The sequence below is a fragment of the Peromyscus leucopus genome, chromosome 20, assembly GCF_004664715.2.
Source record: "Peromyscus leucopus breed LL Stock chromosome 20, UCI_PerLeu_2.1, whole genome shotgun sequence".
Taxonomy (NCBI): Eukaryota; Metazoa; Chordata; class Mammalia; order Rodentia; family Cricetidae; genus Peromyscus; species Peromyscus leucopus.
Genome location: NC_051080.1, coordinates 20746714 through 20773407, shown reverse-complemented (window position 1 = coordinate 20773407; position 26694 = coordinate 20746714). Strand labels below are relative to the sequence as shown.

Sequence of the window (26694 nt, the reverse complement as noted above, 5' to 3'; positions counted from 1 at the left end):
ACCTGTCTGAAGACGTACCTCTCTGGACCCAGTTTCCCCAGATGAACTCTGTCACTGGTCCACACCAGTCAAGGCCCCAGTCTCCTCATCTGCAAGTCTTCAGAGCCTGTGAAGCTCAGGGAGGCCTTCCCTGACCTTCCCTGGGCTGCTAACTGCCTTCCGACAACAGCTTTGGGCCAGCATCAGGGGACTGGCGTGGGACATCACAACCTAGAGAGACAGACAGGCTCTGAGGAGGGACAACAGCGGGTGGCAACTCAGCTGTGTGGGAACCAGGGAAAGTTTCTGGGAGGAGGTGGTCCTGGGGGCACCCCCTCCATCCTCCACAGCTAGGTTCCTGGGATGGAAATCTAAAAGGTGACAGCCACAGGCCTTGAGGCAGGTCCAGGAGGAGCCCAGGAACATACACTGCAGTATGGCAGGCCTTAAAATGGAGGCTTGAGTGGGTCTAGAAAAGGCCACCAGGAGCAGTCACCTGTCAATATCAGGGGCCACCTGGGAGTCCTATGATGCCTTTTCCAACTTTCTATACCCACAAGCTCACTTCCATCAGATCACAAGTCACAGAGAAAACCCTTCCGCCTCACCAGCACCTTTACAGCAGCCGGAAGCAGCCCCATTTGTCCTCAGCAAGTCCCTCACCTCAGAGTCACCCCGTCAGCCCACAGCAAAGCCCTCTGCCAGTATTAACACATCAGCGGGATGAAGTGATAATGAAACAAAAATGGACCCTGCCTCAACGTCATCCTCATCCATCACCACCATCACCATCAGTATCGGAATCACAATCGCCATCATCAGCATCACCCTCACCCCATCACCCTGACCACCATCATCCATATCACAATCACTAATGTCATTAATATCATCCTCACCCTCACCCCATCACCATGACCACCACCATCCATATCACAGTCACTAATGTCATTAATATCATTCTCACCCTCACCCTCACCATCACCACCGTCAGTCACCACCACCCTCACCAAGGTCACAGTCATTACTGTCACCCCAACCTTCATCTAAATCAGTATCACCATATCCACCATTATCAATATCACCTTCATCATCAATAGCACTATGAGCCACAGCACTGCCCTCGGCAGAGGGTGTAGCTCATAGTACAGCGTTTGTCATGTGGCTTCCACAAAACCCTGGGTTTGGTTCTCAGCATTGCAAAAAAAAGATAAACAAAATAAAACGAAACACCACCTTGCTGGGCAGTGGCGGCACACGCCTTTAATCCCAGCACTCGGGAGGCAGAGGCAGGTGGATCTCTGTGAGTTCAAGGCCAGCCTGGGCTACAGATTGAGATCCAGGACAGGCACCAAACCTACACAGAGAAACCCTGTTTTGAAAAATGAAAAACCGGAAAACAAAATAAAACAAAACAAACAAAAACCCCACCGCCTCATCATCACCTGCTAGCCCTGCCACCATCGCCACAACAACAGCCACCAAGGCTTGTGTATTACACTCGACATGCCAGGCTATGCTTTCATGCTTTAAATACTTCAACGCACTTAACGCCTGCCTTCTACAAAGCGCCTGCTAGAAGGATGCTCACTGTACACACAGGTTGAGTGACTTGACTTGCCCAGACACACAGGCGAGATGTGAATCCCGGCAATCTGGCTCAACAGCTATTTTTTTTTTTATTTTTATTTTATTTATTTTATTTTATTATTTTATTTTATTTTTGTTTTTTTGAGACAGGGTTTCTCTGTGTAGTTTTGGTGCCTGTCCTGGATCTCGCTCTGTAGCCCAGGCTGGCCTCGAACTCACAGAGATCCGCCTGGCTCTGCCTCCTGAGTGCTGGGATTAAAGGCGAGCGCCACCACTGCCCGGCCTCAACATCTATTCTTTAATGACTGCTCAGCTGAATAGCGACCATTCAGAACATGACAGACAGCAGGGACCACAGCAGATCCACAGCAATGGCCCACCACACCTGGGCTTTCCTCCCAATCCTGGCAAGGTTCTTCTCTCTCAGATGGTCCCTGGACCATCTAAACCAGGAAATAAACATCTGGGTGGTCTCTGAGCTCCCTCAGGCTACCCTGAATGTGGCCTGTTAGTCCCTCCAGATGTGTGTGCAGTCTTCTGGGGTAGCCATCTTAGAAGATCCGACAGCCCATGTGTTAATGTTCCAGCAGGCTGTGCTGACACCAACCAATGCCTGTGTGTGAGTCTCGAGGAATAAGACACCTAAGGGAAGCAGGATGGCTCCACCCAGGCCCTCAGAACCCAGGCCAGCCAGCATGCACTCGGATTTAAGATTGCCACTGATAAACAACTTTAGCCCCGAGGGCACCACCAACTGAAGTGCAGGGACACTTGTACCATACCATGAGTGTCACCTCCAAGGTATGTGGCACTGAGGGACTCTGAAAGGTCTTCACCATTCACAACCCCCTGGAGCTTGCAGCTACTCTGAAGCACAGCGTGGTGATTAACCCACTCATCTGCATGTTGAACACTGGGCGCTAGGTCCCAAGGCAGGTGCGCTTCACACACTGCACCATGTCCGCCCGGTCTTCAGGGTGAGTGGGGAACAGTTTGGGTCCAAAGAGCCAAAGGAGACACTGATGCTTGCTGCGGGCAAATCATCACTCTATTTCTGTCAGAGGGGGGTGGATATGCAAACAAGGCTCCCCATGGAGGCCAGGCTAGCCCCTGCTTTCTTCTGCCATGACACAGGGTCAAATGGCACCACCACAGCAAGGATCGTCCTAGCAACTCCCACGCTCCCCACGCCCCACTCACTGGGGCCTCACAGATTGCTCATCGGAACTCCAGTCTTGGATGGGGACTGGACGCAAACGAGGGCTAGCGCCGGGCTCTGCCCCAGGAGTGGGGAGCAGATTGGATAGACTTTGTAAGGGAGGTGCTCCTGAGTTCCTGGGGGCCCAGCAGGAGGCACATGGCTTGACAGCAACGATGGCCCTGACTCCCAGCTGACAGCAAACAAGGTTGGGGAGCAAGACATGAAATTAGAACCCAGAGTCAGGAAAGTAGCAGTGATGGGCACCCGAGGGGCTTCTGGGAACATAATGGGTGCTGAATGCAGATGGGTGCATATGTATTCCCACAGGGCACTCAAACTTCCTTCTGGAGCAGCTGTGGGCAAAAGGGTCCACAGAGCCAGGTGGCCGAGGGGGTTGGGAATGTGAGTCTGGCTCTTGGGCTGGGACATAGCTCAGTTGTAGCGTGATTACCTAGCTATAGGGAACCCCGGGTTTGATCAACCAGCTGTGGTGATGCACACCTGTGATCCCAGAGATAGAGGTAGGAGTTCAAGGTCTCAGCCTGGGACTCCATCAGGATGGGGAGTTTCCGCTGAGCTCTGAAGGGCTTCAGAGGAACCAGGCAGAAGATGGTGAGACCCTGAGAGCAGAGGAAGGCAGGAGCTGAGCTGTGAGAAGGACAGGCCAGCTCAGTGGCTTCAGTCAGCAGAAGGGTTGTGCCAATCATGGCTTTCCCTTGCTAGAACACTGGGTCTCAAGGACAAGGAGCGGGTCAGAAATTACACACACGCCCTCACTCTACCACCTGGACCACTGAGTTACATACCCTCCGTTCCTGCCAGCAGCCAGGCCAGACCATCCCACCAAACTTTTTGCACATGACCTGCTCTCCCTGCCTGCTGCCTGGCCACTTCCCAGAGGTCTGTGGGTCACACTAGCTTCCCCCTGCAGCTCCTGGGGGCCCAAGCCGGCCAGCAAGGCGCCGACACAAAGCAGGACCCAAGGAGATGCCAACCTGTTCAGGCTGCAGGAGCTGAGTAAAAGCAATGGGTCAGTGATGTCACTATTCCTGGGGGTGCTGGGCCACTGGAAGGCCCCGACTCTGCAGAGCCTGGTTAGAAAGGGCAGAACCTCATCCTGTTGACACGCAATGCTTTCCCAATGCAACCCCACACTGAAAACTGAGCTGATGGTGGGCCAAGACGAAGGACCAGAAACTCTGGGTTTTAGTCCTCTCTGCGTGGCCCCTGCTGCCAACACCTGCCTCATCTGACCTTCCTCTGTCCACTGAGGGTGGATGGGAAGGTCTGGGTCGGGGGTGGGGGACATGGTTCAGGGAGAATAACTTTTAGACCCCAGTACCCAAGCTCTGCCCAACTTTGAATGGGGTCAAAATGACCATGAGATCTTTATGGGATGATATCCCACCTGGCTCCGACTCCTGGCTCCCAGTATCACAGAGGCTTCATTTTGCTCTGTGAGGGGTGCAGTTTCTTTTCTTTCATTTTTTGAGATCTAATGATCTAGCCTAGGCTAGTCTCAAACCCACTGTGTAGCCCAAGATGGCCTCAGCCCTATAGATTCACTTGCCTTGAACTCTTTATAGTCTGTCTATCTATCTATCTATCTATCTATCTATCTATCTATCTATCTATCTATCTATCTTGAGACAGGGTTTCTCTGTTTAGCCTTGGCTGTCCTGGAACTCACTCTGTAGCCCAGGCTGGCCTCAAACTCAGAGATCCGCCTGTCTCTGCCTCCGGAGTGCTGGGGTTAAAGGTGTGTGCCACCACACCTGGCTTGCCTTGGACTCTTGAGTGCTGGGATTTCAGGCATGCACTGCCTGCCCTGGGGAATGGGTTCCTACTTCTGAACCATCAACCCAGAACCCCAGGTGCAGTGGGGAGAGGCTGGACAGACGGATGGATGGCTTGTAGCACAGGCTCTGTCTAAGATCTGGGGCTAGAAAGAGGAGTGCCAACTCAGCCACTCTTACAGCCCAGTCCACTCAGAGGCAGGGCCCTCTGTGGAAGCTACAGGCTACACAGGGCAGCCTGGAGTCTGAAGTTAAGGATACGGAAGAGGAGTCACCCTGGGCCTTTACTGGCTCCCATATGTATTCAGGGCCAGACACACAAATAGTCATTCGACCTTGATTTCTTCAAGAAATAAAAGCGCTAAAACTTAGGTGAAAGCCAGGCACCCTACATTTCCACCTTTCACCCTCCAGGTGACCAGCTATATCTCCTGGAAGCCCACAGGCCTCTGAGAAGCATAAGACTGACAGAACCCAAGCTGTCTATGTCCCCAGTGTTGGGATGCAGGGACATCACCTTTGTATACCACAGGGCGGGCGGGCGGGCCTCGGGCACCTCCCTCTGGCCCCCGTGTGGTGGGGAGGACTGAGAGAACTCACCTTCACATTGCCTCCCTTCTCCCTTGTAGCCGGGCTTGCAGAGACATTTGTAAGACTTGGGTGTGTTCTGGCAGATGGCATCTATGTGACAGTCATCTGTGCCCTCTGAGCACTCATCCACGTCCACGGCTCCTGTGGGGGGAGGGGAAACTGCAGGTGAGGCGTGCTAGGAAGACCTCTGAGACCGCGCCGGAAGTTCATGCCCCCATCCTCCCACTGACCACTGGGGTAACTGACATGAACAGTCACGTAGCAATTTGGTGCGACAAGGAGCAATTGGTTAGCATCCTTGAGGCAGTTTCTCTGTGCCAGGCACATCTCACCACACATCTGGTCTTGATTTTCTTAACAATCCCATTAGGTATGGCCATTACCCTCACTCAAGATATGGAGAAACTGAAGGCCAGGGACACCAGAAAGAAAAACCCCTCTGTGGATCTTAGTCTCCCCACAGGCATCATCCCCACCCTCCACACGCCTCATTCCAAAAGAGTCCTTGGAAGAACTTAAATCCAGTCCCTCTGGGTTGCAGATGAGGAAGCTAAGGCAGAATGGCATGCAAATATTGAGCAGTGGCCATCCATGGGGGTCGCAGGTGACCTGGATGTGAGGTCCCATGGAGCCCCAAGACAGTGGAACTGTGGATTATCTCCCAGGACCCAAACCAGAGCAGAGTCCATAGATCTGCCTTTCGCCCTGCTAACTGAGGCCCCTGCCTCAGAAAGCCAATTCTCATAGCCCAGCTTCTAGACCCCAGCACCATCCAGGCTCAGAGGGCATCGGTGCACCCCACCTCCTGGCCCCGGTACATAAATACAGAAAGCTGCGGTCATGGTTACACGATGAACAAGGCCTTTTGTACACAGGCCTGATCTCTCTCTCCCTCTCCCTGTTCCCTCACTTGCTCTGAGTTTACTCAGGGAACAGCCAGAACTTTAGGTTTAGACGGGGAATCTGAGACCAGTGATACATGCTCCAGGACTAGACCCCATCACACACAAGCTTGTCTGGGCATCCGTCTCCTTCCAGCTGGCTGTGACCACCACACAGATGGACAGGCAGAAGGACTCAGGTGAGCAGGCAAGGGATTTTCAGCAGCTGCCCTGAGGACAGTCCCCCTGGGAGGCTCCAAATGTCCCCGTCTCTTCATCCATCTGGCCTCACCCTAGACTTCATGGTGCCCAAGAATGTCCACTTTGAACTCATCCCCTGGCTGGACATTGGGCTCTAGCTCTGTGCCCCACCCATACCCAGGCTTCTCCTCCTCACTCTAGACTCCAAGGTTCCAGCTCACCAGAGGGGAGAGAGACATTGACAAGAAGCACAGCAGACTCTTCCCTGAACACACTCGCACATGCAAAATACAGGCACTCACATGTACACAGACGTAGCATCCCTCCCAAGGCCAGCCAGTGTGCTCAAGTGTGCAGTCCGCCTCTACAGGTGCCCAAAGGCAGTAGGGAAGAGCCCAGAGGCAGGCAGCCTAGTCATCCAGAGAATGCTTTCCAGGGCCAGTGGGGGAGCGTGTGGGGGAGGGGCTTTCTGAGGAGCTGGCCACAGAGGGACCAGTGCTTCAAGGGCAGGACTCTAGAGAGAGCCAGACCACATAGGGTGCCTTTAAGAGACATCTTCCTACTTCCCATAGGTCGGGGCGAAAGAGTGAGGGACAGAAAGCTCCCTGGGAGTTTGAGATCCCTTCTATCTCCCACCTAGGTAGGTGAGATGGAAACACAGAAGTTTGGAAGGGGTGAGTGGGGCTGTCTGTCTTTCAAATTATAAACTTGGCCTGGGAGCAGGGGAGCCTGGCTGAGCCAGGCTCCAGATCTCTGCACAGTGCTCAAATCTCTGCACAGCGCTCTAACGCAGGCTGCTCACTTCAACCCTGGTTTTGTTTCTTGTGAGCTCAGCTCCTGGGGGGCAGGCAGGGGCAGACAGACGCCAGGAAGGACAGAGAGGAAGGGAGAGGCACACAGGACAGTCCTACAAAGGTGAAGAACCCCAAAGCCTGGGGGAGGGGAGAGGGAGAAATGCCCACAGACATGTCTAGTAACCCCAATAGTTTCTGGAATGGGGCATGGAAGAAAACTCAGCGCTTATGGTGAAGTAGCTAGCATAAACTCCCTGGCATTGGATCTGCTGTGGGACACTCAGGAACAAACAGACCTCGGGAGACCCAGCTAGAGGGAGAGCAAGGCAGGACCCTCCCCCACCCTTTCCAAGGAGAACAAGGGGGAGTACACTGGAGATGTGAAGAGAGTCTGGGTGTGCAGCTCTGCCCCGGAGCGCCTACCAGCGAACTCAGATCAGGGAGAGACACCCCCACCTAGCAGCTCCGTCTGCCCTGACCTGCTGACTTCCCTCGGTGCCTATATTGGCCCCTCTCTCTGATGTCTTCGACATGCAGTCCTGGTTTCTTCTGTGATTCGTGTTCCCCATCCACCTCCTTCCCTATGTCTGTCCATCTCTTCTCCCCCTCCGCTCTGACAGTCCATCTGTCCATCTCTTCCCAGACATCTCCATCCTTCCTCTCTCCCTCGGTCCCCTCCCTCGGCGCCGCCCCTCCGAGTCCTCCCGTTTCTGGTGTCCATCTGTCTCCTCCTCTCCGTCCTTTGATCTGCCTTCCTCCTTCCCGCTGTCCACTGCCTCCTCGCTCCCCTCCCTTACCTCCTCTCCCCTCTTCCCTCCCGCGGCTGTCTTTCTCAGGGCTTCTTCCTGGGCCCTTTTGTCTGTTCCCTCTGCTCCTCGGCTCCTGTCCGTCTGTCCCTCCATCTCTCTACCTCCCCTCCAGTCTTAGAGCGTCCTTTCTGGCCACCTCTGGGTATCTCCTATATGGCAGCTGCCGAGCCCTCGGCCCTGGGGGAGCGTTGCTCTCGGCTCTGGGGGGTCCCCGCCGGTCTCCGTACGCATGCCGGGCCCCGCAGGCGGCCGTTGCTCTTCCTTTCTTCCTTCAGCCTCCCGCTTCCCCTCCCGGGGCCTCAGCCCACCCCGCCCCCGCCGGCCCCGGGCGCTCCCAGAAGTTACTTTGCAAGGAGGCAGGACCCGGCGCGGGGCAGCCTCCGACGGCGCGGGGTGGCAGCCCCTAGGTCCCCGCGCGCCTCAGTCACCCGGGTCCTCGCGCTTACCTGGGAGCCCGCTGCCCCCCACCATCCGCCCGCGCGCTCCCAGAGCGAGCAGCACGCACAAGTGCCAGCGCACGGCCGCCGCGCCCATGCTCGCAGCGGGCCGCGCCGGGTGCGGGCGTGCGGGGCACGGGACGCACCGAGCGGCCGCTCCGCGAGCGCTCCTGTCTGCAGCAAGCTCCGCTACCGCTCGGGCTCCGGAGCCACCCAGCCGGCGCGCAGGACGAGCTGACAGCCGCGCGCTCATTGGCCCGTGGCCGCGGGAGGCGGAGCTCCGCGGGAGGCCGTCCAGTGGGCGTTGGGTGGCGTGGCTTGCGGGAGTCTGGGCCCGCCCCCTCTCCCGGGGCGGGCGGCAGGTGGGGGGTGGGAGCCCGGCGAGCTGGAGTCCCGGTGCAGGATGTCACCCGGGCCGGGACTGGTCCCCAAACCGCCCTTTGCGAGCCCCGTTCTATGTCCTGGGTCTCCAAGGAACGGGGTGGCTGTTCCTCGGGCGCGGCACCCCTCTGCCCGGCACACAACACAATCAGGGAAATAGAGGTGGAGAGAGGCCCAGAGGCACCCAGGGCTAGTGACGGCGATGCTCGGTGCACGCTGCCGATCCACAGGCATTTATTGAGCCCCTAATGGGTGCCAAGTGCTGCCTGGGCAGCCGCACACTAGCAGGCATGGAAAACTCTCCAAGATAGTTTCAGAATTTATGTACAAAAATCAAAGGAACTTTTCAGTACTGTCCCGAGGACAATGGTTATAGAAGTGCTTGTCTTGGACAGCCAGGCATTGCCCCTGGAACCGTGTTCCCGTGGAGTGGACGCGCGATCCGGCTCGGTTGAGCAGCCTCTCTGTCCCGAGATGCTTGTTGCTCCGCCAAGCCCAGGTTCTCGGGTGACAGGCCCTGCGGGGAGCAGGGGCGGTGAGGGGGTTGGAGGAGGCGGGTGTCCCTAGCGTCGTGGTCACCCTGGCCCAGAGTCTCTCCCGGCTCGGGGTCTACACCTGACCCCTCGGCCTTGAGGCCTGGCGAGCACTCAATGGCCGCTCTCTGCTCGGGAGGCAGGACGCTGAAGAAGTTCAGCAAACCCCAAGGCCCATCTCCTTGACAACCACCAATAAGAGCTCCTGTTTTCTCCTGCTCTCCAGACTCAAAGACCAGACTTTTCTTTTTGTCCACTCTGCCTGCGCTGTTTGCACCCAGCGGTTCCCCTTCACGCGGGCTCCCTGCCCCCAACACACAGTCTGCAGCCACCTCCAAGGCCCCAGAAGGCTAAATCCATGTCTCTCATCTCCTGCTGCCAGCCAGATTTCCCGTGGGCTTGTGGCACCGGGCTGGAGGCTGAGACAAGGGATCCATGCCCACATTGTGCAGAAAGGATCAGGGAGGAAGTGGGGCCCTGGCTTCTATTGTATCGGTCTCCTACCCTACCCCTGCATGCATTTTCTTTCCCTGGTTGTTCCTGGTCATGTAGTTTAGTTTGCGGGACCTTGCTACCATGCCTATTCTATCAGCTGTACGGCTTTGAGATTCTCTTTCCCTTCCCGTCCCCCGTTCATGAGACATCAGGGCAACCGATCTATTTCTGAGAAATGTTTTCAAGGGGGCTCTGACTTCTTAGCACCATGTTTTCCCATGTGTCTGCCTCAGGGGCTCCCACCCCCACTCAGGTGTCCCTAAACACAATAGCAGCCATAAGATCTTGCTGGTTCTATCTTTCAATATTAAGGGGAGAATGGAGACTAGGGATGGTTTGGGAGTCCCTACAGTTTGTAGGGACTCTTTCAATAATATGAAAATTTTATCTGCAGTGTGCCGCCTCAGTAACCTTGAAGGTTCCTCAAGTGTGGAAAGAAAAGTGACTCCCTCTAGGAGACCATGCATGTGAGGCATGGTGGAGGAGGGGAGGAGGAGGAAGCTGTGTCTAATTTCCTGACCAAGGAGATGGCTTACGGGGCAAAGAAAGACGCTCGCTTCCCAGAGCAGAAGCAAGACATGATGGAGGCTGGTGTGATGGTACTGGGGTGGGGTGGGTAGATGGGGTCAGCATCCTAACATCAGGACTCCGTCAAAGGATGTCTTGGCACCTCTCCACATTGAGCTGAGAACGCAGAGGCCACTCACTGGTTTGGGGAGCGGACTGGGCTACTTCATGCCCAAGCCACCTGTGTGTGCTCTGAGTGTCAACCACTGCACCTGTGCCCTCCACTGAGGCCCTATCTAGACCAACCACAAGTAAGGTAAGGCTGGCAGACAGCTTGCACCCCGAGCCCAATGCCATCTGCCAGGACAGCCTTCAACCCCACCTACGCACACTCCAGTCGCTGCCCCATAAGCTCCATGCTAGACCTCCTTCGGACTCAGAAAACGAACACTCCTCACTCTCACCCCCAGTTTCCTCTCTGTCTCCATCCAAAATGGGATCCTGAAGCCCTTGTCTGTGAATACAGTTCCCAAAGGGAGTTGAAGCAATTATTGTCAAGTGAATCCAAGAATGAATGAATGAATGAATGGTGAGCGAGTGAGTGAACGAGTGAATGAACAGAAACAAGACAGAACAGCTGTGAACTTCCATTGCTCTGTTTAGGTGACTTGGCTGTGCCGGGTCCTTAAGAATGAATCCAGCTGTTGTCTCTCCCCCCGAACAACACCACTTTCTGTGCCCCGTGGGGAAGCCAGGCTGGTCAGCAGAACCCCAAATCTTGAGTGCCCAGAGCAGACGACCTGAGACTTGGGGCCCTTTGGCTCCCCCTGGTGACGGTTCACTAAGGTGTTTGCCGATAAGGAGGAGAGAGGAATTACCCAGTTCCCCTCTGCCTTCTAGGTAGGTCCTCTGTGATCCCACCTCACCCCTCCATGACAGGAAAGTCCTGGCCTGGGCTCAGATCATAATGTCAGCACTGACCAGTCCTATGTGGTGTCCCTGTCGCTGGCATCCCTTCAGCTTGGGTTCCTCAGCCTGAATGGCCCCTTAGAGTTGGTGGGAGGATAAAGCCAGGCAGGCATGAAATGAGACCTTTCTGAACTCAGCCTCCTTCTCAGTAACAGAAGAGTGATGCTGCTGGCATCTTCTGCGGAGGAGTAAATGAGACACTGACCCGGAGTCCTCAGGATCACGGCATATAGAGGTCTTTGTGCTCTTGTTAGGGTCAGTATAGTTACTCCCGCTGGTTCAAAGGTAGCAATAGCCACTGTTATAAACGTCTTCCTTTGGGACAGTTTTTAATCAGGAAGGGTTCTCTGGGTTAGTTGTGAAAGTGTTTTGGGATAAAATGTTCTCTGCAACTTTAAAATGTCATTATACAGATGCCATATCTCTATGTAGATGAGTTTTGGGGCTTTTGCCCCTTTTTCTTAAAAAAAAAAGGAAAAGAAAAGAAAGAATAAAAAGAAAATGACCATTTCCTCCCGTGGCTGTGTGAGCTCCTTTGTTCTTCTATGCTGGCCTTTCTGCAGTTCCCTGTGTGATCCTGGGCCACACAGGTCCTTTCTTGGGCTGGGCTGGGTTGTCAGAGGGGGTCTCAGTTTCCAGGAGCCTGTGAGCTAGACTCTGAAATGGCCTGGAGTTGTGGCCCAGTGTCTTCTTCCCCTCTCATGTCTGTTGGGCATCCATGGGTATTGGTGTGGTACTAGGGCACTTTAGTGAATCCTGTCATCTACTCCTGTGACGCAGAGATTGCTGCCCTCCCCACGGGACACCTGAGAAAATGGATCTGAGGTTGCCTGTCCAGGATCACAGAGCTAGCAAATGTCAGAGGTGGGGTTTGAACCTGGGTCTGTACAGCCTGCTCATAAAACACAGAGATCAAAGGGCAGAGGGGCATGATTTCAGCCGTGGACACTATTCACTGTAAGGCTTTGGAGTTGGTTTTGTTCCAATATTGAGAAGAGTGATTTCCAGAGGGTGCCTAGATCATAGCAGTGTACATACAACCTACCCGCCTGACTTTGGTTTTACCCGGTTTTACCATCTGCCACTTTCTTTCCCCAAATTGTTGGAATATTTGGAACCATTCCTGCCACTCTCAGTGGGCAGAGGAGACAGGATGATACCGGAGGGGCTTCTCAGAGATGCCTAAGTGCATCAGGGGACCATCATGTCACTTTATGGGGTGGAGGTGGGAGTGGGGGGCACAGTGCCTGAATTATGGCTTCAGGTTCACGGATGGACAGACGTGAGGACAGGAAAGCTGCAAACACAATCTGGAGACAGCCCAGCTTGGGCTCATCTGACAACTGGGGAAACCGAGATCCAGTCTCACTCAATCCACTGTTCCTTGGGCATGCCCGCCCATGGCTGTCTCAGAATAGCAGACTGCACTCGGAGGCCACCAGTACTTCCTCAGAGCCTTGCCGCCACACACTCACACCCACGCATACCAGGCAAGGCTGCACCCGTGGCCTCCCCGCTCCCTCGTCTCGTCATTGGCTTTCTGGAGGTGGCACCAGTTTTCAAGGCCAGACATAAGCATAGCATTCCTGACCCCCTGAGATGGCCTTGGGCCCCCCTGTTCTCAATTCATGTTTCCCCATGCCATGCTGCCCCTTTTCTGAGCCACAGCTCAGTCCCTCCCCTCCCTCACTATGTCGTTCCCTGTCCCCAGCCCTGTCCTCTGAGCCCAGGCCCCGCACTGGGTCCTCACTGCGCCCTGCATGGCCTAGGCTGGGTGCTATGTACTTGGAGAGCCACAGCCTGAGGTTAGTAGTCCCTTCAAGGCGTCAGACACATTGTCACCTAAGGCCCCTTTCAGGCCTTCACCCCAAGCCTCCCAGGTCAACAAGTGACTGGCTGGGCCACTGGGCAAGCGGTTAGTCTAGTCAAAGGCATCCGACTAACTTATACCGTCAGACTCTGTAAGTGGACTTATAGGCATGGCTTCTTTCCTGAGTGGACAGGAGCTGCCCATCTCAGAGAGGAGGGATCGCCAGGCAGTGAGAAGAAGAGGGTGATATGGGAGGGAAGCGGGGAGTCGGGGTGAGAGGGAGGAAGGAGAGAGAGATGCAGGACAGAGGGAGGGGGGAGATGTTAGAGTCTTGGTCATATCATTTCTTCTGCTCTTAAAGAAGCTACATTTTGTTTCTGTCACTTGTAGCCAAGACCAACCTGCTCAGCCCGTGCTCAGAGTGGGAGACCTGTCCAAAAAGTGCCACCGTCAGACGGCCAACACGTTCCATGTAAACCCACGAGCACCCCACCAGGCAGGCAATGGCCTGTCCATCTGTAGATGTGACTGAGGCCCTCAGAGGCCCAGTGATCCACCCTACAGCTCCCGAGGGTGCCCTGTTCTCTTTGCTGCTAGCCAGGAATAACTGTCATGGACAGCGGCTGGAGTCTTTTTAAAAAAATGTTCTTACTTTTTCTTGTTCATATTTTATTTACCCAGACCCCCAATTCCATGATTTCTCCAAGTACCTTAGAGAAGTGACAATGAGTTTTTGCGGAGACTTGGAGGTAGGTCTCTCTCTCTCTCTCTCTCTCTCTCTCTCTCTCTCTCTCTCTCTGTGTGTGTGTGTGTGTGTGTGTAGATAGAAGACAGCTTGTAAGAGTTGGCTCTCTCTTTCCCCACTCTAGTCCCAGGGATCAGCCTCAGATATGACATCCACCACAACCTGACAGGAGAACTTGCCAACAGGGATCATCTCACTTGAATCTCAAGGACAGTGACATTATGGGCTGTATCTTCCCGCCCATTCAATCACTGGGCTTTTGTTTCCTCTCTGGGATTCTGGTCCCAGCTAACGGACTCCACAGAACCATCAGGTAGGTAGTAACTGTTATCAAACTACTGGTGCTCTATTAGAGTGACATTCATTCAGTCATTCAACATTCAACCAAGCACCCAGTGCATGCCAGACCCTGTTCTGGGCTTAGCTTCTGCCTTGCAGGATGCAGGGTCTAGTGGATCATAAGAGTTAAGAAGAGAGGGGCTGGATAGGAGGCCGGTACTGTGCAGGGAGAAGGAGAGGGGCCTGCAGGGCAGGGGGATGCAAGCTTGAGGGAGAAGAGCAAGTGGTACCTTGTAGGGTGGGTAGGAACTCAGCTGGAGGCTTCAGGGATGAGCATTTGGAGCGGAGGAGCAGATGCGAAGCCCCAGGGAGCAGAGAAGCTCAGAACCCAAAGGTCCAGGGACAGAGCTCAGACTCTGAGCAGGGCTGCTCTGACATTATTCCAAGTTGGTGGGAGCCCGGCAAAGTTTGGGCAAGAGAGTGACAGGATAGAAGAGTATTCTAGAAGCATCCTCTGGTTTGGGTGGCGATGCTGAGATTAAGGTCAAGGTCTTTGTTTGGCTCCATTGCAATTCTCCTTTGGGAGAGTTCAGAGTTAGCCCCAAGCTACTTCTCTGGGCCTCCGGGTCAAATCCACTTGGGATCCACCCATCCAGTACCTCAGCCTCCTGGAAAACCATTAGTTAGTGAGGGTTTGGAGACACCTCGCAGCAGAGGCATTGGGATTGTTTGCTCCTTGTACCACCTTGGTACCTCTTTATTTTAACCACACAGCATTTATTAAGATCCTTTTCTGAAGCTGGGGTGTAGTTCAGCTGACAGAGTGCTTGCCTAGCCTACACCAAGCCCTAGATTTGATTCCCCAGCATCACATAAAACTGGGGGTGGAGGTACACTTAATCTTGTAATTCCAGCACTCAGGAGGTAGAAGCAGAAGGATCAAAAGTTCAAGGTCATCATGCTGGGCTACAAAGAGAATTTGAGGCCGACCTCAATAACAACTATAATGATAATAGTAATAATAACAAGCTTTAACACCAGATAGGTTGGGACTCAGAAGCAAATGAAGGGGGATATTGATTTGTTCTTCCATGGACAAGGTGAAGAGCTTGGCAAGGAGCAACTTTGAGGCTCTGAGTTCTTGAACTTCCCAGTGGCCAAATTCCTAGGGACTTGAGAAAACCGGCCCAGGATATCACCTGCCAGTATCCAGGGTGGGAGCGGTCAGAGGCAGAGCAGGGCTGAGGACAGTGTAACTTCAGCCCTTCCCCGGGGTCAACTGTGTCAGTGGAAAGACAGAGAACAAAGGCCAGCAGCACACAGTGAGACTGGGTGGGAGAGGGGCCCACTTGGGCCCTGTTGGTGGGAAGTGAATTGGAACAGCCTTAGGGAAAGGCTGGGACCCTTCATGGGTTCAGTGCTTGTCTAGCATGTATGTACAAGGTCTAGTTTTGCCTCCTATGATAGTTCCCTACTGTTGCCAGGAAATAAACACATTTAAAATTAATAAAATACTCCCCAAGATTTTTTTATTTATTTTTTATTTTAATTTTTTCCAGAGCTGAAGACCAAACCCAGGGCCTTGTGCTTGCCAGGTAAGCGCTCTGCCACTGAGCTAAATCCCCAACCTGATTTTTTAATTTTTAATTATATATAATTACATATATACATTTTATATATATGTGGGGGGCGGCACGGGGGTGGGGGTGGGGGTGGGGGTGGGGAGAATATGCACACGAGTGCAGTGTCCTCAGAGGCCAGAAGGGGCGTGGGATTCTCTGGAGCTGGAGCTACAGGTGATTGTGAGCCTCCTGATGTGGGTTTTGGGAATGGAACTCAGGTCTCCTGGAAGAACAGCAAGTGTTCCTAACCACTGAGCCATCTCTGTCATCCTCAACAAAATAGAAATCCATTCTTCTGCCTCCCTCCCTCCCTCTGTGTGTGTGTGTGTGTCTGTGTGTCTGTGAGTGTCTGTGTGGTTTCAGTGTGACACATCCAAATGTTAATAGCAGTTTCCTCCTAGAATGGGGTTTAGCAATCCTTATCAGGAACTTGACTTTGTTTTAAGTTTTATGCGTTTCCTGTGTCCCTGGAGATAGAATCCAGGGCCTTGCATGGGTTAGGCAGGCACCCTACCCCTGAGTTACATGGACCCCAGCAAAGGACATGACTTTCCCTTGCATTCCCTGTGAGTCATGGATTATTTCAAAATTGGTTTTTGCAATTAAAACACTTTTGAAAACCCATGAGAATGAAATTACTTCATAGAGGTGCCTAGCACAAAGTGGGTGCTCGCTAAGCATTCATTGTGAGCAGGGACCTGGCACCCGTGGGCAGCAGTGACAACCCCAACTTGGACGTAAGACTGGGGTGTGTGTGTGCCTGAAATGGAAGTTTCACACTGGTCACCACATTGCTCTGGGGGATTGCTGGAAGGGCCAGAAGTCTGTTTGACTGACCAACATTTTTATTTGTGGGGAGACAAAGACAAAATAAAATAAAAACATTTAAAGCACTGTAGCCTTCTTCTGTCCACGGGGGGACCCTGGGGCTTCAGGCAGGAGGCCCTGGCTCCTGCACAGTCACAGGCCCACAAAACAAACAAATGAATCTTGGGGACAGACAGGGACATTATGCAAGGCCCCCTCCTCCCTGGGGCTGTCACTCTTGAGCCGGGCGCAGACACCCCCCCCCATGCCAGCGAGGAGACCTTCCCTGCTCCACGCCCCCCCCCACCTCCTCCCTCTCCCACCTCCAGCCCCTGCCAAGGACTTTTTGAAGTTGATCAATCAAACATGTTTTATTTCGGGGCCCTGTTCCTGCGAGGGGACTCTGTGCGGCCTTCATTAGTTCCACATAGTGAAAGAATGGAAGGATTCGAGGAGGAGGGGAGAGAGACGGGGGAAATTAGAGTTAGGTCTGCACACTTAAAAAAAAAAAAAAGAGGAGGGGGTGGGGTGGACGTGCGGGTGTGCTAAATAGAGCCGGCTGCATTCAGGGAAGGGTCCCCACTCAATCCTCTTAGCCTGACAATGTCAGGCCAGGACCGGAGATCGGCTGTCCAGCGGCCCGGTTCCTTGGGATGGCAGGGCAATGGACTGTTTAAATTGCTACTTAGGGTTCCAGCTGTTTTACCAGGGATTTGCCCAACTTAATGGCTCTTTAAAGCTTTAAACGAGAAAATAGGTCTTCTCAGGACTCAAAGAAGAGGCTCTGGCCAGCTCAGACGGCGCCCATTGTCCCCAGCTTAAACCCTGGGCGGCCCTCACCCCTTCCCCCTCTGCGGGCGCAGACTTTGTCCAGCTCGGCGGCGGCAGCGGCGAGACGATTTATCCTTTTCACATTCTGGGTCTCTGGGCCTGCATCCAGGGGACTTCCTAAGTACTTACATGAGGGGGCGGCCAGGCTGCTTTGAGCACGCCCCAACATCTTGACAAGTAAAGATGACAGTAACCACATCTCTCTAGGGAGTGCCTACTGTGTGCCAGGCCTTGAGTTTGGCACTGAAAAAAATTAACGAATTTCCATTTTATTCTTACCTAGGTCTACAAAGGAGGTGCTAATGATGGCCATTTTACAAATGAGGAGATTGAAGCATGGGACCCACTTGGCCACGTTCACACAGAGGCACCCCTCAGGGTGACTCCCACAGGCTTGCAGGCAGGTAGCTAGCCATGGATGCTTAGGGAGTTAGCAAGCCAGGCAGGGGACTCCTGGGATAAGGGGCTCTAGGTTCTTTTCTCTGAATGTAAGATCTTAGAGGCTGCTGGGTGGGTTTTCATGGAGGCTGAAGGAATGGGGCCTAAGAAGGAGGGGGGGGCTGGTCAGACAAATAGGGATGTCAGCCAGAAGGTGGGAGGCTCTGACCTTAGGTGTCTTTGCCCGGAACTCACCTTCTTGCACACAAGGCATCTTTACCTATCACAATTTAACCCCAGTACACGAAGAGGCAAGCCTTATTTTTCTGGTCATCAAAGTCATGGAAATATATCACAGACAACAGACAAAGCAAAGATTGAACCGTGAAGGAGGGGGGCTGGCCAGACGGCTCAGCAGAAAAAGGACCGATCTGAGTGCTCAAGTTTGAGCCCCACAAAGGTGGAGGGACAGAACCGACTCCACAGAGTTGTCCCCTCCAATCTTACACACACACACACACACACACACACACACACACACACACACGAGAGAGAGAGAGAGAGAGAGAGAGAGAGAGAGAGAGAGAGAGAGAGAGAGAGAGAGCAGGCTATGACCGTACTCTGAGACTTACCAAGTCAGAAGGCTTTGATGGAGACTTGCAGAGAGTCCCACTCTGTGGCCTTTGATTGCAAGCTCGGGTCATACATTATGGGGTGTGTTCAGAGCAGAGGCAGTTGTTGGAGATGGATGCAGGAACACTGCAGGTGAACAAGGCCAGGAGGAAAGAAAGCCCTCCCCGAGACATAACGTGCATGTTTAAAATCTGTTTGTGGGAAACGGAGACTGTGTGTCTGGCCAGACCACAGAAGGAGGCTGGAGCCAGAACCCTGAGCCTCAGGCATTCAGTCAAGGGGTTGAGCGGAGCTTTCCAAGGCCATGGGGAACTAGGTCGGGGTTGGGGGCCTAGATCGGCACCTGGTGACAAGTACCTGGAACCTCAGGAGCCAGGAAAGTAGGCCTGGGCTCCCACACGCCTTGAGGCAGGAAAGCCACACACTTTCAATGAAGGCGTTGACTTCCCAACCTTCAGTGACCTCAGCTGGGGTATGGGACCAGAGCCAGTTCTGCCCAGGTGGGTGTCAGGTTGGAGTTCCCGGATGTGGCCATCTCTCAGGTTACTGCCACCTGACTCCTGCACTCCAGACACTCAGCTTCACTCTTCTCTGTCATGTGCTAAGTAGGTGTGTGAGAGGCAGGTTTATTTCAGTCCCCTGCCTTCTTCTCCTGCCTCCCCTCCCCGCCGAAACAGGGTGTCTCTGTGTAGCCCTAGCTGTCCTGGAACTCTCTCTGTAGACCAGGCTGGCCTCGAACTCAGGGATATCAGTCTGCCTCTGCATCCCAAGTGCTGGGATTAAATGCATAAGACACCAATGCCCGACATCAGTCCCCTGGCTTTACTGATGTGAAAACAGGGCCCGAAGAGAGGAGAGGACACACTGGGGACTTTTTTGCAGGTCAGTGGCAGAAGTAATACAGATTTCTTAAGTGTTAATCAATCAAACGTTTTATTTCAGGGCCTATTCCTGCGAAGGGGGCTCTTCTCTTCATTAGGTCTCGTTCCCCCAACTCCATCCTGCTGGTGTGTGTGTGTGTGTGTGTGTGTGTGTGTGTGTGTGTGTGTGTGTGTTCCCGAGTCACTGGGGTGGAACCAGGCATGACAGACTAAGCAAGTGCTTAACCACAGGGCCACACCCCCAACTTCCCTTTGTTGCCGTTGTTTTAGGCAAAGCACAAATGTAGCCTAGGTTGGCCTCGAACTTGCTATGAGAGTGACCTTGAACTCCTGTTCTTCCTGGTTCTGCCTCCCAAGTGCTGGGATTGCAGTCATGTGCCTGGCTTGTCTTGTCTCCACCTTTCAGAAAGCACATTTGAAAAAGTAATGCCATTCTTGGTTTGAGAGCGAGTGGTATATGAACACAAAAGTCCTCACACATAACGGTTTAGCATGACCTGGATATTTATGAGATCTGTCAAAACTTCTAGGGTGTGGAGATGCCTAATGGGATAGAATGCTTTTGTTTGTTTGTTTGTTTTTGGTTTTTCAAGACAGGGTTTCTCTGTGTAGCTTTTGGGCCTTTTCTGGATCTCACTCTGTAGACCAGGCTGGCCTCGAACTCACAGAGATCCGCCTGCCTCTGCCTCCCGAGTGCTGGGATTAAAGGCGTTCGCTGCGCCGCCGCCGCCGCCGCCGCCCGGCATGTAGAGTGCTTTTTGTGCAAGTAGGAAGGCCTGAGTTTGGATCACCAGCATCCTACAGATGAAGCGAGGTGTGGTGGCAGGATCCTGTAACCTCAGAGTTGGGGACAGGCAGGGACAGGGCGATCTAGGTTCAGTGAGAGACCTATCTCAAAAATAAGGTGGAGAGCAAAGAGAAAGACATCTGACTTTAACCTTTGGCCTCTACATTCACAGATAGAGTCTCTCTCTCTCTCTCTCTCTCTCTCTCTCCCTCCCTCCCTCCCTCCCTCCCTCCCTCCCTCCCTCCCTCCCTCTCCTCTCTCTCTCTCTCTCTCTCTCTCTCTCTCACACACACACACACACACACACACACACACACACACACACACACAGTGTTTAGGACTGGGACTGCAGCTTGGGCTAGAACACCTTAACAGCAAAGGCTGGTTCACCCAGCAACACGTCATTGAGAACTTTTCATATAAATCTATTCACACATGTCTGGAAAACTGTGCATGCCAGCCATTCATCACAGCAATGCTTCCCACGAGAAACCCAGAAAAAAAAAAAAAAAAAAAAGCTTAAACAGAGACCGGTTAAGTATTTTTTGTTATTTTCAAACACGAACTACTAAATAGCTATCAAAATATGGCATAAACCGAATTATATGTTTATTAATGGTATTTGAGACATTTCTACAGACATTTGTGGGTTTTTTTTTTCTGGCTTAACAGATCTTGGACAATTCTATCTGTCTGTCAGTCAGTCAGTCAGTCCGTCAGTCCGTCTGTCCGTCTGTCCGTCCGTCCACCCATCCATCCACCCATTCAGACTTTGTTTTACAGTGCTTGGAACGGAACAAACATCCTCGTCAATTTTGACCTATCTTTCTTTTGTTTTGTTTCTAAGTTTTCTTGTAGCTGAGGCCAGCCTTGAACTCCTGATCCTCCTGCCTCCACCTCACACGTGCCAAGATGACAGGCATGGGTCATCCAGTGGTATTATTATTATTATTATTATTATTATTATTACTATTATTGGTGGGTGTGATGTGTGTGTGTGTATGCCATGCATCCTTGTGTGTACGAGCCAGAGAGAAACTTTGTTAGTTGGTTCTCTGCTCACTGGGGTACAAAACTCAGGTTGTCAGGCTTGCGTGGGGGATCTACAAGCACCTCTACCCACTCAAGCATCCTGTCAGCCCCATACATTTTAACTGGGCTGTGTTTACAGAATCTAGGTCTCCTTCTCCTCCTCCTCCTTCTTCTTGTCTTGTTTCTAGGCGGTGCTGGGGCTAGAAACCCTTGGGTGTGCTAGGCAAACGCTCTATCACTGGGAGGAGGCATCCTCAGCCCCAGCCCTTGGTTTTTGGAGACATGGTTTTGCTCATGTAGACCAGGCTATCCTTGAACACTCAATCCTCCTGCCTCGGCCTGCATCCCTAGAGCTGGGACCACAGGTGCACGCCACCCTGTCTGGCAGGAATAGGTTTTAAAGTATCGAATCGGTCCCGAAGCCTCTGGAATTGCTCGGTCCGTTTAAAGTCCCACGGCTCTTCATCTGCCCAGAGAGCCGCTTGGTGTTCCCATAGCGTCAGAAGGGCTTCTCTAGGACTTTATTTTGAGTCTGAATGGTTGATTTTCAGGCTAAGCAGAGATGGATTGTTTTCCCTAGCATTTCCCAGACCCCTTGTTCATCATCTAGACACTGTCCCATCTCAAGTCATCTTTTCGAGTGGAAAGCCTGGTTTCCTTCCCTCTGTCAACCAAACCCTTTAATACCAGCAAGTCCATAAGCACTTAACCCTCGCTCTTTTCCCGGGTGGTGCTTTTTACCCCAACGTGGCCTCTGAGTTCTCTCTCCTGCTCAGAGAGACATTTCCAAGACTATAAATAAGTTTACCTACGTTTTCTTTGAGAACGTTTATGGTTCAATTTTTTTTGTTTGTTTAAATGTTGGCTCCATCTGGAATCTATTTGGGTATAAGGGGTGAGGTAGGGATTCTGTTTTATTTTTTCCAGCTGGCTGACTTCCAGTTATCTGGGCGCCTCGCTTTGAACAATGCATTTTCCTCTCCGATAGGAAGCACCCACCCCCTCCCATTTCCATGCTGATTCTGCAGCAACGCTCCGCTCCCACCAGCCTCTGCCTGGCCCAAGCCGGCTCCTCTTCCAGAGCTTTCAAAGAGCCTGCACCTTCCCATTCCCAGCGGCTGAACATCTGGCAAAGCCAGCCAGCGCGCCTTCCTTCAGTTACTTCTGTGTCTCCTTAACGTTTTCCCCTGCCTGGTCCCTCGTGTTTATTTTTCCAGATGAAATTTGGTATCATTTTTGTCAAGTTCCAAAAAATAAAAGAAAATAAAAGCCTTGTTGGTTTAAGGCTTCCCTTACCAGGCAGGCTGTGGAGGTTAACTGGCTGCCCTCGGTCTGGTTGTCAATCTCTCCTCCCATCCCCCACCCTTGTTAGTTTTGTCTGTGACACAGAGAAGCCCTGTTTTCATACATCCAGATCCATTCCACCTCCCTTTGGGAAAAAAAAAAAAAAAAAAAAAGAGTATCCTCGCTGGCTTTAAAGCTCTGCTCGCTTTTCACATAAAGTTTTGCTAATCTTCCTAGGGTTTGTTTTATGAATCATCTTTGTTCAGCATGCATGGTAGGTGGGAAGAATGCATTCAAACTGATCTCTCTCTCTCTCTCTCTCTCTCTCTCTCTCTCTCTCTCTCTCTCTCTCTCTCCATTTATTTATTTATCCTGGGGGAAGTGCATGCCACAGCTCACAAGTGGAGGTCGGAGGACAGGCTGTGGGAATCTGTTCTCTCACTCTACCATGTGGGCCACAGGATTTGAACTCAGGTTGTCAGTCTTGGCGGCAAGCGCCTTTACCCACTGAGACATCTCTCTAGCCCTTGGATTGATTTTTTTTTTTTTTCAGCTCTGTTCTCAATCTTTGTCCCATGCTGACAACCGTGTCCTCTTTCAAGTTCTTTTCTGTCCAGCTGATGCCTGCTCTGCCGTTTCAAGGGAGACATTGTCACACCTCCCTCAACACCCAAGAGTTCCGATCGCTCCTGTTTCCCAAAATATTCTTTGGATTTGTCACCCTTTCGTTTCCTTAAACAGGCATGACTCACGTGAAGAAGGTGGGAAATGCCTGCGTGGGCTGGGACAGCCAGGATGGCATGCCCCCATTAGCCCAGCTGTGAGAGAACAAGGAGGCCCTGAGGAGTCAAATCCCCGCAGGAGAACTAAATCCCTTCCAGGGTGACTTTGGTGGCTGAGACTGACCTGGAGAGGGAGAAGGGCCAGAGGTGTATACTATATCCCTTAAACGTCTGTCTCAGACGTCTGTTCTGGGGACTGTCACCTGTGACTCCGTAGGGACCGGGCTGCCATCCTCCTCTGAGAATAAGAGCAGGGAGAATTAGGGGTGAGGGCCAGGGAGACCCCTTTAACTTAGAGAGAGGTGACATCGTGTGGTTGAAGATGGAAAGAAGGGTCCTGTATCCTGAGTACGGGTTCTACATTGTCTGTGACTTCAGACGTGGGGGGTGTCTCTTGAGGGCCACATGTCAGCAGCTGGTCGGGCCTGGGCAGAAGGGACACAGGGCAACCTTGAGTGGGTGCTGCTCTGAGACCGGCTGTCCTTGACAGGGATGACAAATATGACTAGGCAGATAGGTGCAGATGGGGTCAATGGGAAATGTCACTTCCCTGCGAGGCCACAGGGCCCGGAGTGCTTTTCAGGTCAAAGGTCAAGTGTCAAGGTGGGGATAAGAAGGTGGGTCCCCCTTATCTCAGGCCATGCACTGGCTTGAAACTTAGCCTCAGAGCAGAAAAAAAAAATTTTTTTTTCCCTTTATTTTTGGCTTTTATTTTAGTCAACCGAATGTGGGCAAATTTTGTCGGGAAACGCTGTGGTTGTCGGGTGTGGTGGCACATGCCTTTCCTCCCAGCACTGTGGAGGCAGAGCCAGGTGGATGGATCTCTGAATTTAAGGCCAGCCTGGTCTACCTAGAGAGTTCCAGGATAGCCAGAGCCACATAGTGAGACCCTGAGTTAAAAAAAAAAAAAAAAAAAAATGAAAACACTGCAGTTACCTGCCCATCCCCTCCTATTGCTTCTGGACTATTGAATAATGTTGTTTCATGACTGTAGTTGTTGTTTTGGTTTTAATTTTAAAAAATTGGTTTCATTTTATATATATATGGGTATTTTGCTTGCTGGTACGTCTGTGCACCATGTGTGTGCCTGGTGCCCAAGGAGGCCAGAAGTGGACCCTAAATCACCTGGGACTGGAGTTATAGATGGTTGCAGGTCACCAAGTGGGTGCCAGGAATCAAACCCAGGTCCTCTGGAAGAGCGGTCAGTGCTTAATCGCTGACCACCTTTCCTGTCTGGCATATTGGTTGACTTTTTTTTTTTTTTTTTTTCTCATCTTGGGGTGGATTTTGCTGGTCTCTCTCCTCAGACCTCTCCACACAGCCTCCCATTTCCCTGGATTATGGGCATAGAGCCTGGAGCTGTGTGCCTGGCTTCCAGTCTCACTTTGTCGCTGTATGCTCCTGGACAAATCCCTTCAACATTTCAGGTGACAGTCATCCACACAGATTGGTTGGCTGTAGCTTTTTGTTTTGTTATTCGTTTTTCGAGACAGGGTTTCTCTGTGTAGCTTTGGTGCCTGTCCTGGATCTCGCTCTGTAGACCAGGCTGGCCTCGAACTCACAGAGATCCACCTGGCTCTGCCTCCCGAGTGCTGTGACTAAAGGTGTGTGCCACTGCTGCCCAGTGGCTGTAGCTTTTGTGTGTGTGTTTGTTTTGACACAAAATCTAGGTCTTACTGTGTAGCCCAGGTTGGCCTTGAACTCATGGCAATTCTCCTGCCTCTGAGGGTCTCCCAAATCCTGGGATAACAGGCCTGAGTCACTGTGGCCAGTCTTGGGCTGTATCCTTAAATAAAGTATGGGCATCAAACAATAAAGGGAAGTCCCCTGTTGTCCTTGTTAGCCCCACATACGGTAGGCCCCACTTCCTGGGTACTATTTTTGCTGTGATCCATGGCCAAAGGTGCTGCAACCCACACTAGGGGCTTCTATAACCCACACCAAGAGTGCCGTATCCATGGCCACAGACTCTGTAACCCATGGTTAAGGGTGCTGAAACCATGGCCAAAGACTCTGTACTATGACCCAGAGTGCTGTGCCCAGAGCCAAGGGCTCCATCATCTGTGCCTTAATGAAGCTCTCCCAGAGCAAGGAACTCTCAGCCTCTTTTTCCTTAGGAACACAAGACTAGCACTGCTCCTGTGTGCAAAATTTCAAAAAGTCAGGAACCCAAACCCCCCACCAAATCTGTGAAAAATGTGACCCCGAGTGGACGGTGGACAGGGTGTGTGAGAGCTGACACAAGAAGACAGCGTCCCTTCATGGGGCGTGTCTGGTAACTCAAGTGCTTTCTTTTCCTTTGGAGATGGTACCCAAGGTGGTAGGGATGCTCAGTGTTGACTGTGGTCCATCCATCCCAGAATGTGACTCTTCCTTTCTCACTGGGCCTATGTCTGGGAAAGACGCTCAGAGACCTGCAGGAGAGTTGATTTGGAGATGCATGTCAGCAGGTATTCCAGCCCCCACATCTGGTGTGAGGACCCTGCCTATGTCTCCCAAGCTCTCACCCATGGAGAGGACTCCTCACTCTGGTCTCGTACCAGTTGGTAGCCAGGCTCGGCCACATTATCGTTGCAGACACTGTTCGGTAAGCTATTTTTTAATGATTGTTTGTTTTGGCACACGGCTCTCCTCCCCTGCCTGCGGATTCCTTGTTGTCTGTTCATAGGGACAGTCACTGCTTGGTCTGTCCCCAAATACGAAGTGTCTAAGGTGAGCTTGTCAAGGAGCCCAGAACCTGGGTGGATTCAGGATTCACCAAGGCGATGTTCAGAAAGTCCTTTCCCCCGGGCTGCAGAGCCTCCCTGCACAAGCCTTCCTATTTTTCTCTGGATGGTAAAGCCAGAGTCACTACTCCAGGATGTGGTGGGGTGGGGTTCTGGGGTTCTCAGTACCCACCCATCCACTCACTTGTCCAGAGGTCCCTAGTTTCTGGTCCTCACGCCTTATGTATCTTTCTGCTATCTGCCATCAGTCCCTGGGATTAAAGGCTCACTTCTTCAGATTAAAGGCGTGTGTCACCATGCCTGGTTGTTTCCAGTGTGGCCTTGAACTCACAGAGATCCAGAGGATTTCTGCCTCTGGAATGCTAGGATTAAAGGCGTGTGCTACCACTGCCTATCCTACATGTTTAATATTATGGCTGTTCTGTTCTCTGACCCCCAGATAAGTTTATTAGTGTGCACAATATTTCAGGGAACACAATACCACCACATTTCCTCATTGCTGTTATTGTCGTCACCACCATCACTGCTGCTATCATTGCCATTACCGTCACCACCATCCCCCTTATCACCATCACCGTGACACCATCCCTATCACCATCATCACACTCACCACCATCATCGCCATCTCTGCCATCACCATCACTACTAATACCATCAACCACCACCACTACCCTCACTCACCATCACCTTTATCTTTACCATCACCATCATCACTACCATCACCATCATCACCATCCCCACCCATCATCATCTTTTGAACATCGGTACAACATCCAATGCCCTCTGTTGTACCAAGTAGCCGGGAAGCATTCGGGATTTGCTTTGGCCCTCTGGTTCTGTAAGGAGGCATCGATAACAACGTTTACTCCATAGGTGGGCTGACTCCTGAGGTTTGACCTCATCTTGGCTGGCTACAGGAGTGGAGTCCAGGGCAGG

At 52.4% G+C, this 26694-nt stretch overlaps 1 protein-coding gene across 1 annotated transcript in view; it reads right to left on the bottom strand.

Annotated features, from left to right (window-relative positions):
• Positions 1-8470, bottom strand: part of Scube1 (signal peptide, CUB domain and EGF like domain containing 1) — a 124896-nt gene extending 116426 nt beyond the window's left edge. Inside the window, 2 exon segments of the mRNA XM_028856745.2 lie at positions 5164-5295; positions 8286-8470. Coding sequence (XP_028712578.1) covers positions 5164-5295; positions 8286-8373 — 220 coding nt within the window. The 5' untranslated portion in view covers positions 8374-8470.
• Positions 8471-26694: the final 18224 nt, after the last annotated feature.